General features: G+C 38.6%; 1 protein-coding gene across 1 annotated transcript; it reads right to left on the bottom strand.

Moving 5' to 3' along the window:
• Positions 1–828: 828 nt before the first annotated feature.
• LOC146304013 (uncharacterized) lies at positions 829–10,521 on the bottom strand. Its single transcript, XM_084714305.1, has 5 exons — positions 10,207–10,521; positions 3,696–8,406; positions 2,483–2,633; positions 2,170–2,345; positions 829–2,078 (listed from the first exon to the last, which is right to left on the bottom strand). Exons 1-3 carry the CDS (start codon positions 10,519–10,521, stop codon positions 2,626–2,628), a joined length of 5,034 nt encoding a protein of 1,677 aa, XP_084570431.1. The 3' UTR covers positions 829–2,078; positions 2,170–2,345; positions 2,483–2,625.
• Positions 10,522–18,527: the final 8,006 nt, after the last annotated feature.

Below are 18,527 nucleotides of genomic sequence, written 5' to 3'. Positions count from 1 at the left end.
ATGATGATATTGTGAGACATAAATACTATTATAAATCTGCTATATAGATACACACACACATTCACGTCTTGTGTACAGTTTACCCAGGGAGAGAGAGTGAGAGTTTTTAGTGTTGTTTAGCTGTTAGAAAAACCATTTCATAGTTTGACCTGTGTATATGCACATCTTCAGAAATGGTCCCAAGGCTCTGGACTTAGTAAATTAAACAATGTAATTACGCTATTTCCAGTGCTACTGTTGTTGGTCACTCATTTAAACTATAATTTCTGATATCAAAGTCATAGCAGGCATACATCAGTCAAACTACTTTTTTTTTGTAGTAACACAGAACTGTCACAAGAGGGTGATCGGCACATGCGAGCAACCTGTTGACGGCCAAATATCATAGCAAAAGCCTCTGGCAGGAAATAAATGAACCCGGTGTTTATTTTCTGAACTCACATGCTTGATGCAGGAAATTAAACCAAAGTTCCACAACATGTCTCAGTAGATTGTAGTCTATCCATGAATCATTTTAGTTGTTGTTTTATTTTCTGACATTATCCCATGTGTATTTAATTTCTTGCATAAAAAGATGGGCCAGCGGAGAAATCTGGGAACCACTTTTTTGCTTTCACACAAGTCAATTGTACAGCTCTGCAGTCTTTTGGAAATGGTCCAAAATTTTTAACTTCATAGATTAAACACTACAAACATGCTATTTTTTAATGCTAATGTTGTGGATAATTTATTTAATCCTAATATCTGACATTTTACTCATAGCAGATATTTGCATCCATATGTCAGTCAAACTACTTTTGTAGTAACACAAAATTGACACAAGGGGGCAATTGCAAAATTTGAGCTAGATCTCATTGTTGTTACTCAATATTTTCCTGGCCACATTTTACAGTAAAAGCCTGACAGGAAATGAATTGCTTTGGGTTCTGAGTGAAATCTGTTTTCTAAATTTGCAGAGGGTGTCTGATGAACAATGAATACAGGGACTCCATTTTGTTTTAACTACTTGTATTAACAGTTTCACACTGTAACTGAAATACATCCCATGTGAAAATATGGCAGTGTCAGTCATATGAGAAAAAAAAGTAATGTATTTTTTCAATGGAATGAGCTATATGAATATGAAATAATTAATACTTTTCTTATTATTAAAAGCATGAATTAGCACTATATTTGAAAAGTCATGAGTGTACATCCACATCAAGGCAACACAGCATTTCCACACCATTGCAATACATGTCTTTGTTTGGACAATGAATTACATGTAATGTCTTGTAATATCAAAGTAAACACCAAATATCGAAAACAGACATAATGTTGGTATATTGTTAAAAAAGAAAATGAAATAATAAAAACTTGATCACAAAAAAGAAAGAAAGCAGTCATCATTATAATATCAATAAAAAAGAACCTTTTGCAAATATACCAAAATACGCATATTGTTGTTTGTGTGTGTCCTTAAGCATGAACATATATGGTTACTTGACAGATGTTATATATATATATATATATATATATATATATATATATACACACATATATATATATACATATGAATACAACCTGGCGTATCCAAATTTTCCCCTTACAAAATTCAGTGTTCAAATAAAACATTCAAGATGTTGTATATCATGAGTCTATGTCCCAAAAAAGTGCTATTTATTTAGTAAATACAAAGTCTTTCAGCCAAACAGTTGCCTCCTGGTCTGCTGTGTGGAGGGTGGCCAGTTCTCAACTCAGTTGTTGGAGAGGGCAGGCTTCATGTCCACATGGTGTATGACATGGACCAAACAGGGGCACAATGTTGCTGAGGTTTGTAGTGCGGAGGTTGAAATATCCCATTTTGCACCAGCAAGCTTGCTGAGCAAGTTGTTACAAGAGTTCACCTTGGTTGCCGTTACTTTTAAATGATTCTTGAAGGAAAGGGTCCTGTCAAGGGTCACGTCAGTGCTGAATATATGATATTTGATTATTTTGAGCACGGACATGGTAGACCACACTAGACAACGTAATCATGAGTCCCTTTGTCTTTGCCCACAGTCCTGATGTTGCACATCATAATACTGGCTTGGGAAAGTCTGAAAGAAAACAGAAAACATTTGTAGAATTAGTAATTATGGCACATCTATGGGCAAGGTTGGTAAACAGGTTAACTGAGTCATGGCCTACCTTTTCCTGATTGAAGAAGCAATCCAGTAGTTTTACCAGGGCAAAATCCTGCATGTTGATTATTGTAGTGCAACGGGAGAATGGAAGTGCCCCAAGTAACGAGGAGGGCTTTCTGTACATAGTTGACGGTCTGCCCAAGGGAGTTCCAGATGAATTTGGAGATGATGTCTGGGCTCCTAATAAATACAGACATGGCTATAATTTATGGAAACAATTTGAGGTAGATATAGGACATAGGATTAGGAATTGTAAGTGACATATTTAGCATGAAAAGCATGTGAATGTGATCAGTGTGTTAAAATGAGTTACTTACCTTTTTATGTGGCCTTGAACTTGTGATTGAAGGTATTCTGGACAACTTTAGCTTCATATGAGTCTTTGGATTAGGATGTGGTGTTCAAACAGGTGTAGGTTCCACAGCTTTTGATGGGGAATATTGGATGCTTCTCCACAGGTTCAGGTTTCTGTAAGAAAATAATTGTAATGAGGAGATATTTTGAGTCATATGTCATGATATAAAAGAGAAGGCAAAGCAGGTACAGAAAGAAAGAAAGAATGAATGATTGTTTTTGCATGAAACAAGTTAACTGTACTATATGAATTAACAGCCAGTCATACAAATAAGAAAGACATGATAAGTCAAATGATGGAGGTTTACCTGTTGAAGGAGAAGTAGTCTAGTTGCTGGATTGATATGGGATGCTGCCTCAGTGTGATAGTTCAGGACGTGTATGTATGCGTGCGTGTGTGTCTGTGTGTGTGTGTGTGTGTGTGTGCTTGTGTGTGTGGTAAGCTTCCTCAAATATGAAAATGACAATAACAAGGGTAATATTAACAGTGGTGGAAAGAAAGGCTATAGAAAGTGCATTATGTTCCCGGGCATGGTAGGTGTCATATACTCGAAGCATCAGCAGTCTCGGATGTACAGGTGATCAGTTAAATTGATTTTGTCATTTGGTATTAAAACATGTACACATCAGTGTGTATTTCATTGCTGAGCATGTCTGCATTGGCATAATGGGAGACTCTATTTATCTTTAATTTGGATCCCCGCTAGCTCCAACAAAGTGGTCGCTAGTCTTTATGGGGTCCATTGGAGTCTCCCAAGGTATTTTCTTTTCAGCAGACTAATGCTCAATTTCTCCATCAAAAAATTAATATATAGTTTTTGATGCAAGAAAGAGAATAATACATAAAAGACAATCCCATTTTAAAAACATAGTATAATCTGTCCTAAAAATAAATTATGTTGAAATTATTTACAAAATGCATGTGCAAACTTGTGACAGACTTAGAGACAGATGAAAATGATAATGGCAACATTCAATAATGTGTACTACGAAGATAAATCTACAGAACTGCAATACGTACCATTTCATGATAGCTGTAATAAATTGGCAGCACATCCACAAGTATGTTAGCACCATCTTTCACATAAACATGATCAATTAAAGTGCCTTTGTCAGTTGTTGCTGTTTGTACATACTGGGTGTAATTTTGTACAGTGAAAAATCTCACCAGCTTACCGTTATCCAGTGCATTTTCATTAAAGTCTCCCATAATGATTTTCATGCCAGGGCATTGATCAATGAGGTCAATCAGTTGTTTTAGATGTTGACAAAAGATGGCAACAGGGTAACTCGCAGGTCTGTAAACAACAGCAGCAGTCAAGTTAATGCTCTTCACTTGAAATATCAGACATTCAATATTGTAGCATTTTGTAGGCCATATTTGAACATCTTTTGTCACTGAATGATATATTCCAACTCCACCATGAGAGTCTTGTTTCAAGTGTTGCAACTGTGTATGAGTGCTGTCATAACTTTGACCTCGAGAAACGTGTGTGAACTGGAAGCCTGTAAGACAAGGCTGCTGTGGTGGGTCATCAACTCCTAACCATGTCTCTGTAAGGCAAATGCAATCAGCATTATTCATTAGAGTGTTAGTTTCAACATCTGGAAAGTGAGCTTTAAGACTTTGAGTGTTGTGCAATATGATGGTGAAAGCAGATCGTGAGGTGTTGGTGGAAGAGAGAGGTGGTATAAATGGCTGCATTTTGCCAGTTGCTTCTGATACTTTTGCATTGCAATAAATGGCAGATTCTTTAAAGTCCTCAATTGTTAAGCCACTTAGACTTGTGACACGACTTAGAGCGACATATGCTTGTCCAGAGGAAAAAATCTTTTTGAGAGACACAACAACTCTGTCAATGGTTAAGCCTTGTACTTTGTGGATAGTGCATGCCCATGCCAACCTTATTGGATATTGTCTGCGTAAGCCTCCGTTACGGGTAACATGTTCTTCCTCAGGTTCTAGGATGGTTATCGTTCTCCCTTCAGGGTCAATGGTGCGTGTTTTTGCCCGCTGTTTTTGACCAACCCTGGGGTCATCAAATGCCACGTGGATGGAAGTTGGGAAATTTTGCTCATTGTCTTCACTATCTTGATTGGCATTCACCATTTTTGCAATAGTTCCAAAAGCACCGTTTACGAGTCCATCAGACACATCGATGTTTTTCAGCAACATGATACGAGCTCCTATTCCTACATGGATGTATTTCTGGAGACAAGTATTATAAACCTTGTGATGATGGCCATCCTTTATCTGAAGTCTTCCTGTCTCAGCATTTCTCTCATAATCACGTGCTTTTATGGTGACAGACTCTGGACAGGTCACATTTAAGCGTTTCAGGTTATAATCATCAACCTCTTTATTTGTAGCATAAATGTGCAATGCGTCGTTGTCTTCTCCAGTTTCACAACTTTTAAGCATTTCAACATCAGGGTCTCGAAGAGGTGTGTCCTTTGCACGAGTGCGTATGCGATTCAAGGCATGAGCAAAGTCTGAGTCCTTTTGCCTGACTACTTGAGTCAGCTCAGCAATATGGAATTCATCCTCCCATAGGTTTATGTACTTGAAGTCATTGTACAAAGCAGAACCTTTCACTGGGGGCAACTGATAAAAGTCTCCGACTGCAAGAATACACACCTTAGCAAATGCGGTGTTGTCACCTGGTTGCTTGATTTGTCTCAATCTTCCATGTACATATGTTAAAAGTCTGTGGTCAACCATAGATATTTCATCGATGATCAATATTTCAAGGTTTCCTAGTTTTGCACGCAAAGAGTTTATTTTTTCTTCTGTCAAGTTTTTGATGGGTAGGGACAGGTCTGTTCCGATTGAAAATGTATTATGTATAGTATTTGCATTTATGTTGTAGGCAGCTACACCCGTCGGGGCTGTTAGTACAACAGTAGTGGCATCTGGTTGATCAGGATGGAGTCTTTTGAGAATTTTAGTTGACTCATAATAAATAGCCTTGATCAAATGGCTTTTGCCTGTTCCTGCTCCACCGGTAATGAATACTTTTAGGGGCTGAGGATTCTCACCATTGACTTTCTGCAAACACCACTGTCGAACTTTGTAGAAAACTGCAGACTGCTCCTCATTCAAAGATCGTAACAACTGTAAAGCATCAGCTCTTGTCATTTGAGTTCCATTAGCTTCTACTGTGTAAACAGATTGTTTATTTGGCTGTAGATCTGGGATGTTATCATTACTGCACTGTTCATCATTTGTGTCACTGGTGTCTTCCTCTGTTAATTTTTGACATTCCAGTCTTTCAAGCTCAGCTTGTGGGCAAATCTGTGACCACGCATCTTCCAGTTCCCCATTTTCTTTCAACATCTTTTCCGCTTCATCTATTTGGTCAGCTTCTTTCTCAAACAGAGCACGGTTTCTACCCACTATAGATTTGACATTCTCCAATGTGTCGTTCTCATTGTTCACAGCACCATGGTCATAAAAGTCTTTGTATGTTTCAAACTGTGCAGGTTTCAGTTGGCAGTCCAAATAATGGGGCAAAAATAGTTGCAGTATGCTGTGGTGGTAGGCTTCAGATTGCTTCAGTGGTGACAATCTTGGATAACGGATCACAGCAGGTTTCTCTTCATTTGTTCTTTTGGTAACAAAGCCAAACTTATTTTTCAACTGGATCACATTACTATTATCACCTTTGGGGATCTGTGATTTAGGAAGAGCTCTGTACTCTGAGGCAAATGTTGCAAGGCACATGTTTAGAAATGGTGGCGTGTCTGGTCTGTTTTTGTATCGGTCCACAATGTTTTTCATCCATAAATGCTGGTCGTCAGTCTGACTGTTATCATTTTGCTGTTTAAGTTGACTCAACGGTACACTCATTCTAACAGGATGTTCACCAGTTGGTATGAACTGTGTGCCACGTGAACAGTGTTTGAGTGGTAGGCCCGTTAATCTGTAACAACATTCTTGTGCTGAAACTTGTCGGCTTTGCAAGAAAACTGTGCCAATTTTTTTCATTGACTCCTTGGCCTCTAAATTTCCATTCATGGCCTCCTTTTGAGCCTGATCAAGCAGCAGTCCCATTTCTCGTTCACTTTTGAGGGCATATGAAATAATGTACACGACACATGAATATGCATCAACAACAAACTGAATGTCCATGTTTGCTCGCCAGCAGCGAAGTAGATCAGGATTGTACTGGTTTAGCCAAACATCTTGTGGTTTCCGTTGTAGTACGATGCTCGTCCTTTTGGTAAGCTGACAATTTGCTTTCTGAAACAATTCTTGTGATATGCCAAAATATTCAAAAAATTGCTCAGCAGAGTGGAACTTTTGTCTTTGTTCACAGTTTGAGAGTACAGTTTTCATTTGTTCAAACAGTTTCTCCACGCTTTCATTTTCCATGACAACTGGGCGGAAAAGAATTTCCCCTTCACGTGTTTCAGAGCCAGTCTCTTGTTGTTCCTTAAATTCTGCATCAACACCTGGTCTGGTGATAAATGTGCGCTCTGAGACAGGTCTTGGAAAGTTGAATCTGCAATGTATTTCTCCTTTCTTCTTCTTTGCATTGTTTTTGTCACAAGATTTTGCATGGTATTCACTATGTTTCTGCACATCAATTAAATCCAACAGGTCCGGATCAGATGGCATTTGACACGTGACATATTTATCACAGAACTCTACAACTTCTGCATCAGAGTCTTTGTCTATTTTTGGAGCTTTGTCAACCCAAAATACCGCGTGTATGTGGGGCGAGCCACGCATCTGAAACTCCACTCGATAAAAGTAGTCTGTGATCTTGCCTATTGGTGCTGCAGGGCTCTGGATAACATCTCTTAGGAAGCAATGCCATCGGTAGTCAAACATCCTGGCTGCAGTTACTGGATTGTGTTTTAATAATGCGCATTTGTCTAGCCATGAAAGGTCTTCCAGGTTCACTTGTTTACGTTCTTGCCTTAGCATAGCATTCAGCATTTCAGGCCATCTCATGTCAGCAGAGCTAAATGAACAGAACCATGTAGGAATACCAAGCTGTCTTATCATTGCAAACACATCTTTCTGTGCTGCTTGCCAAAATGGAGGTGTTCCTCTGATAGGCCTGAGAAATTTGTAACCCTCATCAAAGTGCAGAATTTTTTTCAAAGATTCCAGGTCTGTAAGCATGTCTGTGGTAACCTTTTCCTTCAAACCTTTATCTGTTCCTTTTCTCATTGCTATTGACACATTTGACAGTATTTGATTCAGTTCTGACATATATTGAGCATAGAATAAATAGTCAGTGTTTTGAGCAAAACGGCCATCTGCATTAAGTATGCGTTGATTGAAATATTTGCATAGTGTTATTCTTTCTGGCCGCTCATCGTGAAAAGTAGGTGCTCCTTTGGGAAATAAGACTGGGAAACATTTGGGTTCATTTGTGCCATCAGACAACAGTCTAATTGGAGAATTCTCTTCTGCTGGGGCAATGGATAAAATGCCATCAAAATGCTGATCTAGTATCTCTTGACCCAAATCCACAGGTTGCAAACAAGAGGATGCAAACATCCCATGCTGGTCTTTAATGTGTGAAAAATCTTGTATTTCTGGTGCATCATCATCTTCAACTTTTTCATTACTTTCAGTCATCTCATCTTCAATTGTTTCATTCTCTGTTTCCTCTAATGTGTTGATCCAGTTTGGGTTGATACTCACATCCTTGTACCATGTATTGTTGAGTATTAGATAATTCAGACCACTTTTGATTTTTGCAGTATCCACATGCATGTCTTGATAGTGTCCTTTGTAGGTCAATTTACGTTTCAGTTTCATCCTCACCAATTTATCCTCACTTTCATCCCTTGGCAAGATGCTGGTCACGTGCGACAGATTGGATGGCACACACACAGTTGGTCCTTGCACAGAGTTCTGGCCTCCCTTCTTCAATGGTATGAATCGGACAAAGGGAATGTGCAGAGAAATGAGGTGTTGTTCCAACTCATTGAGACATTCTAGCTCAGGTGGAATGGGTTTCAAATGCAAGTTGTTAGCAACACTCTGGGCAGGCACTTTGCCCTTGAGAAGATGCCTATCACATGTATGACAGATCCACAATTTGGAAAAAGCCTCATCTTGAAAACTGCAAGTTTTTCCACATAATTTATCACATACATGCAAATATGTACTTGTTATACATTTATCAGCAAGTGCATTGCCATCAGAACCCACAGCAGAATATTTGTTTTTCATACAGCCTTTGACTTGGTACCTGAAGAGAAGTCTGTGGCAACAACAGCAGACATATTCGGGGCCATTCTTTACTGTTTTATGGAAATCCTCTATGACACAAGTAATGTCAAATTTCCTGTCCTTTTGCTTTTGAACACTGGCACGTTTTTTACTTTTAATTGCATCTCTGAATTTTTCATCAGTGTGATACTTCTGCATTGTTGCCTCACATAATCGTTTCTTCAGATCTGGTGTATTTGCATATCTGTTTTTACTCTGGTCACGAACACTTTGCTGAAACACATGGTCAGAAGCATATTTTTTCTTGCTGTGGTCACGAACACTTTGCTGAAACACATCGTCAGAAGCATATCTTTTCTTACTACGCTCACAAGTATGGTGTTTATACTCCAAGTCTGTATAGTACTTTTTGTGACTTGCATTCCTAGTGGAATTTCTGTATTGCTCATTTGTTGCATATTTTTTTCTTTCTCTTTCTAGATGATTAGCTTTTCTTGTGACATACATTGCTTTTCTCTTCTTTGAAATCTCCTCTTTGTTCGCTGCATAGGTTTCCTCCAAAGCCTTCAACTTCCTCTTTCTTGACCAACGATCTGCATGATATAGTTCTTTCTTTGTATTTCCATCTGAACTTTGTTCATCTTGACCGCCCTGTTTGTCAAATGAGGCACATATGGAGTCATTGTGTGCATCCTTTACACATGTCACAACATCATAATGATTCCCATCCTTGTGATTCAGGTAAATGGCCTCAGCACTTCTGTTTCCTGCTTGATGGTTACCTGCTATGTGAATGCATGGGTAATGATTCCATCTGTCTGCATTAAATGTGTATATGTCAACCTGCAGTAGGTTAGCAGCTGCCCAGATTTCAATCTCAGTGGCAAACATACCTGAGCATTTCATGTTTGAACTGTTAAGATGATCTGGAATAGAGGAACGGCCAGCTCTCAAGTACTTGTGGAATTCTGCTGCATTTGTTTCCAGGTGCTGAACGATTACCCGGCGCAATTTCATGTGTCCATTCTCACTTCCTGAAATGGCATAGGATAAAGCTCGAAAGAAACAATTGCCATCACCTGCAATTGATTTAGTTTCACAGACTCTTCCCATAGCTGGCATTTCCTGAGGTGGCAGCTGCTTTGTATTCTCACTTCTCACACCCATCTGTGAACAAAGTCTTCCTTTTGTCACTGCACTCAGTGGCTTGTATGGAAATGACATCTTGGATACATTTGTTATCTCAACATCTGTATTTGTATCAGTGTCATTGCCATGTGATGTGTTCATAGCACTTACTGGTTGTGGGCTGTTTGCAATTATCTGCACATCAGAATTAGTTACTTCAAAGGAATCTCTCTTGTTTTTGGTTATATGTTCATACAAGGAGTTGGTGCATGTAGCTGGTGTCTTACCGGTATGTTCTCCCTTCAACACAGCACTGTAAAGTGGTCTCTGTATTTGGCTTTTGTTGACATTGCTGTCTGTTACATTGTCTTCCTTGGTGGTTGGCATGTCGCAATGTTGCACCTTGTCGCCAGTGATTCTCACTGTGACTCCTCTGACCTCAAATGGCATGTCTTCAAATGTGCGGAAATAAGGAACCAGTTGTCGGGCCAGCTTCTCCAGGTGCTCATACAGCGCTCTGTAGTCGGAGTGATAAACAACCACAGCTTTACCTGTCTTTCCATCCACGTGACCTTGACTGTTGCGTTTGTGAGGATCAAATACAGCAAAATGGCCGCACTGCTTGACAACCACACATGTGTTACTACCAAAAGTGACAAAGCAGGCATCATGATCCATCAGTGCTCTTTGGATTGCTATGTCCAATGGTACATTAATATCTCTCATATCTGAATCATCAGGCTCATCAAAAACACCAACCGCACCACTGAAAGCTGGACCCCAATTTATTGAGAAGTGTGCATCTTTCATTACATATGCATTTGGTAACTCATCAAGAAGCAGATATCCACTTTTCCCACTTATTTGACCACCATCTTTAAGAGTAGTGTACAACTTGTTGCCTTCTTTAAGAACAGTGTCAACATCATTACTCTTCCTGTCATTACTCCAGGTTGTTATGCTTTTCAACTCATTCATCATCACTGCTGCTAAACTGTTAGCTACACACTGTTTACCTGCATTATCCCCAAATTGGTAGTGGAGCTGTGAGAATGACCCTTGTACAAAAAACTTTACAGGTGCTTGGGTCATACTGGTTTCAGCAGGAGCACTTTCATCAGGATGGTTTTCTGCAAGCTTGGATTCAGCAGGAGGCGCCTCAACAGCTTCGGTCATGGTGGCAGGGACATGCATTTCAACACACTGCTTATGGACAGGAATATCAGACATGTGATTATTCTGTTCAGGAACATTGCCAGAGTTGGGCAGAGATTGAGCAGAGGGAGGCAGAGAGTGATCAGAGACAGGCAGAGGTTGTTCAGAGGTTTTCAGAGGTTTTTCAGGGGTTTTTTCAGAGGTTTTTTCAGAGGTTTTTTCAGAGTTTTTCATTGTTTCATCAGAGTTTTGCGCTTTTTCAGCATATTTCAGAGTTTTGTCAGAGTTTTGCGCTTTTTCAGCATATTTCAGAGTATTCTCAGAGTTTTTGCTCGCTATCACAGCGTACTGGTGGGGATGGATTTCTCCAGTGCCCAAGCCAGGGTCATCGGGGGGAGGCGGGACACTGGACTGCTTGCGGGCAGCCCAGGTCTTCCTCATGTGCTCAGCACGACGGTTCACCTTGCGTGGCATCTGAAAGACACATGGACAAAGCAACCAATTATTTATTACAATATTTCTATTCCCACATCATTACTCATAAGTGTGACTCTGAATTCCCTTGCAATCAGTGTGATTCAACATTATTTCTTTTTTTTATTTACATGTTGATGACAATACAATGACAGTGGGAACAAACAAGATGAATCATCCCATGGGTACTTGTATGCGTGTCTGTTCTTGTACACATGCTTGGGGAAAAAGTGAGGTATATGCATAATAGCACAATACAATATGATTTAATAATATAACTATGTAATGTACTATGATATAATGTAATATAGTATAACAGCCTAGTACACTGTGATCTAATAGAACATGACATGGTTTAAATGTTCAACGAGCCGACATGAAAACTCATGAACTCATCCACTGGGTCATGAAATTATGTTCATCAATGACATTAACTTATAGAGTAAAGGAAATGTGTAGTATCAGACAACACAAAACCACTATAGCTCATTTTATCGATATATAAAACACTGTTGACTTCATCAGCATCACAAGCTTAATCACTTTCTAGATGTGTGATCACTATGGATATTAATCAACAACCTACACGATGTACTTCACTCATATAGTAAGGATGGACAAAACATTGAATTACAAACCATAGCACTGCAATGTTGTGTATGAAGTACTTGTGTTATGTACTTTTTACTACCCTACATGCATCTTACATCTTTAGTTATTACTAGTTGTTTTCCAGTTACAACAATTCTTTACCAATCTTTAATATGTGCCTTTCAATTTAAATCTTTCTCATAAAATGAAGGATCAAGTGATCCTTCCAGGGTGGCTGTGAGGGCACGATGGGTCATCCATTTTCACATGATTGGGGGTTAAAGTCCTGGATCCTCCTGTCCACATGTTGAGGTTAACACTCAAAAAACACTGAACCTTAAATACCTCCTGATGGTTAATCAGCCCCTATCATGGTAACCTGCTTTCATCAATGTGTAAATGTGTATCTAAATGATACACAAAATGATTAAATTTTATGGGTAATAGTGCTCAATAACCTTAACATGTTGACAAAGCTGCCTTACATCTTATGCTAAATAAATTATTCAACCTCTTCATTTGAATTGGCATGAAAACCAGGCTGTTTTGGGGAGCTCCAAAAAGTTTGGCTTCTTAGAACAGGCATGCCCCCCCCCCCCATCAATCATAGAATCTGCTTTGCAATATTTTTCTACAACTTACACTATGGTGTGATAATTTAAACTCTCAAAAAAACTTGAATTTTTCATTAAGTACATTCTGATAAGACTAAAATACTTTTACTCAGGTCAGGTATTACTACTTTTAAGAGTATAGGAACCCTTCTTTCACCACCATTCATACATACCTGTATGTTTGTTGAGGCAAGTTTTCAGATCACAATGTTGATAGAAGATACCCATGGAAAAAGAAAATGAACTAATCAGTGACATGCAATAGGGATGAAGAAGGGCAGTTATCATTTTGTCAGTTGCTGCATACTTATGTGACATGCACAAGATATATACACACATCTCCTTCTTGGCATTTGTAGTTACAAACTTGAAGTCCTTTGATGCTCATTAATTATTAACATGAGTAACACAGACAACCGGCACTCATAAGGCCTCTTAAGTTTTTAATCCAGGCAGCAGCACAAAGATGTGTTTCACTCTCTGGTTTTGAAACTGCATAAGTTATGGCGTGGTCTGTGGATTAGCAATTTTGCTCCTGAAATGCCTTATACCAGAGCCCACACATTAAATTGGCATGTTAATCATTTCAAAAAGGGCATATTTAGTTTAGGGCTCTTTAAGATCATAAGAACCCTTCTTTCACCACCATTCATACATACCTCTAAGTTTGTTGAAGCAAGTTTTCAGACCATGATGTTGATAGAAGATACCCATGGAAAAAGAAAATGAACCGATCATTAACAAACAAAACCTGCATCAATACATGCTCATGTGACATGATGCACAACTGAAAAATTAAACAGCATGAGAAACAGTAACATTTTAATCACACCACATTCAAGAAGACTGATTAAAACATGCTGACACAAAAGTGACAAGCACAATCAATGCTGATTACGCATAATCATATTAATATAATTATAATGTATTATAATTTAAATATAAACTGAATGTGTAATGATTTGGGGAAATAACACATATTGATATTATTTGTTAGTATGAGTTAAGCCATTCCCTATTGGAACAAACATTTAGCCACTTACTTACATTGTTTATTTACCATTAATAAGTAAAAGGCACAATAACATAAGTGGGTATCTATTATAAAATGCTGACATCTTAATATTCTAATTCAACAAAGAGTTAATATTTCCCTCTCAAGTGTATTTGGAACTGTATGTTTTTTTTCTAAATAACCGAGCAAAAACCTTATCAAGCTAACTGAATAATACTGATGGTTTCTGGCATAGCTCGTTTCTCTGCCACCGTCGTTACACTGCAGATGACGCTCTTCTGCTCGCGGAGGGGGGGGGGGGCTAATGCTACTGCTTTATCCACAGCTGCCTTGCTAAGTGAAGCTATTGGGCTGACTGAGGGATACCGATGCTGTGGCTAAAAAGGCAGCTTCACAGGCGAAGACACTCGGTTCGCAGGGCGTATGCATAGCGATACTACCGCTAGCACGTAAGCTAATGCTACGGTTAGCACGTAAGCTAATGCTACGGTTAGCACGTAAGCTAACGCTGGATTAGCACGTAAGATAAAGCTAGGTTAGCACCGAAGCTAATGCTATCGCTAATAAACGCAGTCAAAGGCAGTCGTACATGTTAAAACTGCGGTCTTTACAACTGCGTTGGTTTACTTAAGTGTCATCACATACACACCATAAACACACTCCGTTATCATATAGGTGGCTTCCAGCGATTTTTGTCAAGCATGGTTAAATGTATAATCTTGTGAGAGCAAAGACGGCCATGTGCGACTTACCTCTTCGAAGTCAAGTCAGAAAAGGAAGTTCATCGGACTGTAGCCACAGGTTATCCAGACCACACGTGACTGTTAATAAACTGTAAATAAAACTTTATTTATAAAATCTTTCTTTCTTTCTTTCTTTCTTTCTTTCTTTCTTTAAGTTCAACTTAAAATATTAAATACTAAAACATTGCCTTAGTCAATAGTATAATGAACAAATTATATCAGGATTTGGAGCCTTTTTACTTTCACGTTACATTTTGTATTTCTTATAATTTTTTATTTAATTAGTCAAATTAGATTAATTGGATAGAAGACTACTAGTACTACTACTAATACTACTACTACTACTACTACTACTACTACTACTAATAATAATAATAATAATAATAATAATTTATTGTGGGAAAAACTTACATTTAATCACTCAAAAAGATTATTCCACAGATAATTTTAGTAGCAGAACATGTCAAAATAAATGTTGTAAGGGTTTTGTTTGTTGGTCAAAAAACAGCATAGTTCATCTTGATAACATCCAAAAACTGTCTGTTCTCAATTTTTCTGTGGAATCTCCTAATTACAGTGGTTATTGTAGCAAAAGTAACGAAATGGCTGAGTAGATTTTTGGGAAAAACATAAACCCTCAAAAGACGAATGTTGCACTGATGCAATGTTTGCATGTGTTTGACAAAACATCAAACAACTTCTAAACCGTTTATGATAGAGACAAGCTGCAAACGGCATTTGATTCGCCGGATTCTCCGCTTTCCAAGGGTCCTTGAATGTTGCATCTGCGACCGGAAGTATCGGCACAGAGTCCGTGTATTTCCGAGGTACTGAAACAGAGCTAACCAAGCATAACACCGACGCTAGATCGCACGCGGTATCGACGCGACGCTTGCACATGTCTCACAAAACATCAACAAAACATGACAACTTCCGAACCGTTTATGATAGAAACGAGCTATAAACAGCATCTGAATCGTGAGATTCTCTGCTTTCCGAGAATTTGAACTATGCCTTTTTGACAACAAAGCCTGTGTGTAATCACGTGATTATCATGTGACGCCAGAGGCACGGGAGTGAGATAATCCTCTGCTGGCCTCACCATCATTATTGTTATTATTATTATTGTTATTATCATCATTAATATTATTATTTCATCTTTTATAATAATTATTGTGACTATTCTGAAGCACTTTGTTACCTGTTTGTTATTTGTTTTATTATTACTATCATCATTATGATGAATCATTTGTCTTCAGAAAGTTGCCATTTCAAGACAAAAAAAAAAAAAAATTCTGGTCTTCCATTTATCAACAGATTGGCCATTTTCCAACATGAATAAAACTCTTCTATGAGAGCCAAAGTCATTTAAGTCATTAATTATTGTTGGTATATGAACATGTTGACAAAATCTACATTTATTTTTCCTGTTAGTTGCTGATGTTTAGTATATTGTGTGTGTATATTAGGTCTTTAGTGGTAAAGTCCGCCTCAATTAGCTGTAACTCACAGAAGAAAAAGGGTATTTGCACAAAACTTCATATGTAGCTTCAAAACACTGAAGTACAACTTTTCACATTGAAAAAAAACTACCCTGGTTGACTGAGATATTCAACAAAACAAGTTTTCTTTACTGGGCGATTTTATTTTTTTGTGAAATATGGCATGCTCATTCAAAGGTCATGAATAAATGTGATTTTACACTGCATCACATAAAATGGTAGATTTTCCTGAATATGGTGTATAATACTTGGTACTACTTCAAAAAATAAGCTCAATATGGACAAAATATAGAACTATTTCCAGGCATTTTTAGGTTGGGTTAGTCTTTTAAGAGCTGCACCCAAACAGTGTAATGTCAGCAGCAAGTCTAGGAGAGCTGTGGTCTATGACACTGTTGTGTTCATATGGCGCCCCCTGATGGAGAATATTTAGATAATCCACGATGTGGCGAATATAGGATACATGAACAGGAAACGTGCGATAATTTCAACTGTGGTATGCCAAATCACAAAGAAGAGCTATGTGTACTATATGACAGAATTGTGCAGGGTCTGAATGAGGCTAGTAAACCACTCATTCAGAGAAAAGCAAAGAAGTGCAGCTTCAGGCCAGGCTGGAATGAGTATGTGGATGAACTCCACCAGCAAGCCAGAGAAGCTTTTAAAAATTGGTTTATTGCTGGTAAATCAAGGCATGGACCTGAGTGTGAAATTAAAAAGAAAGCTGTTGCTAGGTTCAAATATGCAGTACATTATATTAAGAGGAATGAACTGACTCTGAGAGCAAATGCATTGGCTAGGAAGATGCAACAAAATGATGTTAACAATTTTTGGAATGAAGTCAAGATTATGAATCATAGTAAAATACCTTTGTCCTCCAGTATGGAGGGGGTAAGTGGCAGTGTAAATATTAATGAATTATGGAGAAGACATTGCATGGAGCTTTTTAACTGTGTTAAAAGTGATGTTTTTACTGTTGGCGATGTATCTCATGATAATGTGGTCATAAGGCCTGATGATATAAGTTACGCAATTGGGAAATTGGCTTTAAACAAATCCTGTGGCCTTCATCTGATCTCTGCAGAGCATTTGAAATTTTCATGAATGAAATTTTCATTTTCAGGAATGAATGAATGAGTGAATGAATGAACTAGAAAATTTCACATGAAATTTTGAGTGTGCCTGATGCTCACTGCCAACTAGTATCCCCATACCAATATGCTAATTATTAATAGCAGTAAATGTATCACTGTGTGTCTGTGTGTGTGTGTGTATGTTCACGCACTGTCGTGCATTTGTGTATGTGTGAGTGTGTTTGTCTGTCTGCGTGTATGTCCACTTACACATAGAAAAAACAGCTTAACTAAACAGCTAAAAAAGACTGCAGTCTAAAATGTCCAAGATGGACACAGAAAGACAGTGACAGACAGACCCAGACAGGCAGACTGACACATATGTAATTGCCTCTGTATGATGAGGCTTTAACTACAAAGAAGTCAGGTTGCTGAAATGGGCCCTTTCAAATTTGACTGTGCTGTGACACACAAACGATTGGCCGAACGGCTGGAGTTGATTCAGCCAATCGCCGGTCAGCAATGGCACAGTCAACTTTAAATACAGAGAGAAAAGGCAGAAACTGAGCCAAAAGTTCCTCTCAAACTCCAACTGTTTAATGAAAAACCGTAAGTGCTACAGCTACAAAAAGCACACCGTCGGCGAGAGGACGGGATGCGGATCGCAAAGGTGTAAATTTCATTTCTGTGGTGTGAAAAATGAGGCCAGAGCCACGATGGACATAACTGGAACGGTCTGCTTTCTTCCAGAAATTTGGGCTCTCGCTTAACATGGGAGCGAATGGGGCAGGTGGTCGGACTTGTCGTCCTTTCAGACCTCCTGCAGCCAAAACCCTAAATCCGTTTTCTTCAGAGGTCACACCTCTGCGACCGGAACGGCTTTTCCTACAATTTGGTGTACAATTTGTGTATGTAGAGTGAACGATGTGGCCACACCAGCGAGTTTAAGAGAAAACTTCTCGATGATTTCACAGGTGCTGTGCACTCTAGCGATGACATCACCCACTCTAAGTTGCAACATTCCACGCAATACACACCCATTATAAATTCTGAGAAGGGCTGAAAATTTCATGATTTTTAAACAGCTGGTGTAGAAAAACTAAAAGAGATATGGAAAATACAAATCGGTCACTGAAAGTCGACGGCGATGTCAACGTTTCAGAGTTGGAATGGAGTTTCTACGTGAATGTATGAGGTGGTGAAGCGTGGGTGAAGATGAGTGAGTTTGAAGGATTTTCTCATAGACTTCCATTATAACCAAGTTTCAGAAAACACTGAATATTTTGGAAAGTTTGAATGGTATTGAAAAGTTGAATCACATGTGAAAAGTCAAGGAATTGCTGAACATTTTCCAGTTTGAATGGAGTTTCTAGCTGAAAGTATGAATCGGTAGTTACCGTTTGAAAAAAGGTGAAGTTTTGTGATCTTTTAAGATTCCCTCATTCATTTTCAATGGGAAAACGGTTTGGGGAAAAACGGGATATATCTGGGAATGGCGGTGGCGCCCCCTATGTGCC

Source organism: Lutjanus erythropterus, unplaced genomic scaffold (genome assembly GCF_056507025.1).
Source record: "Lutjanus erythropterus isolate fLutEry1 unplaced genomic scaffold, fLutEry1.hap2 Scaffold_180, whole genome shotgun sequence".
NCBI lineage: Eukaryota > Metazoa > Chordata > Actinopteri > Lutjaniformes > Lutjanidae > Lutjanus > Lutjanus erythropterus.
Note: the sequence above shows the minus strand (reverse complement) of the source record. Positions and strands in the feature narration are given on the sequence as shown.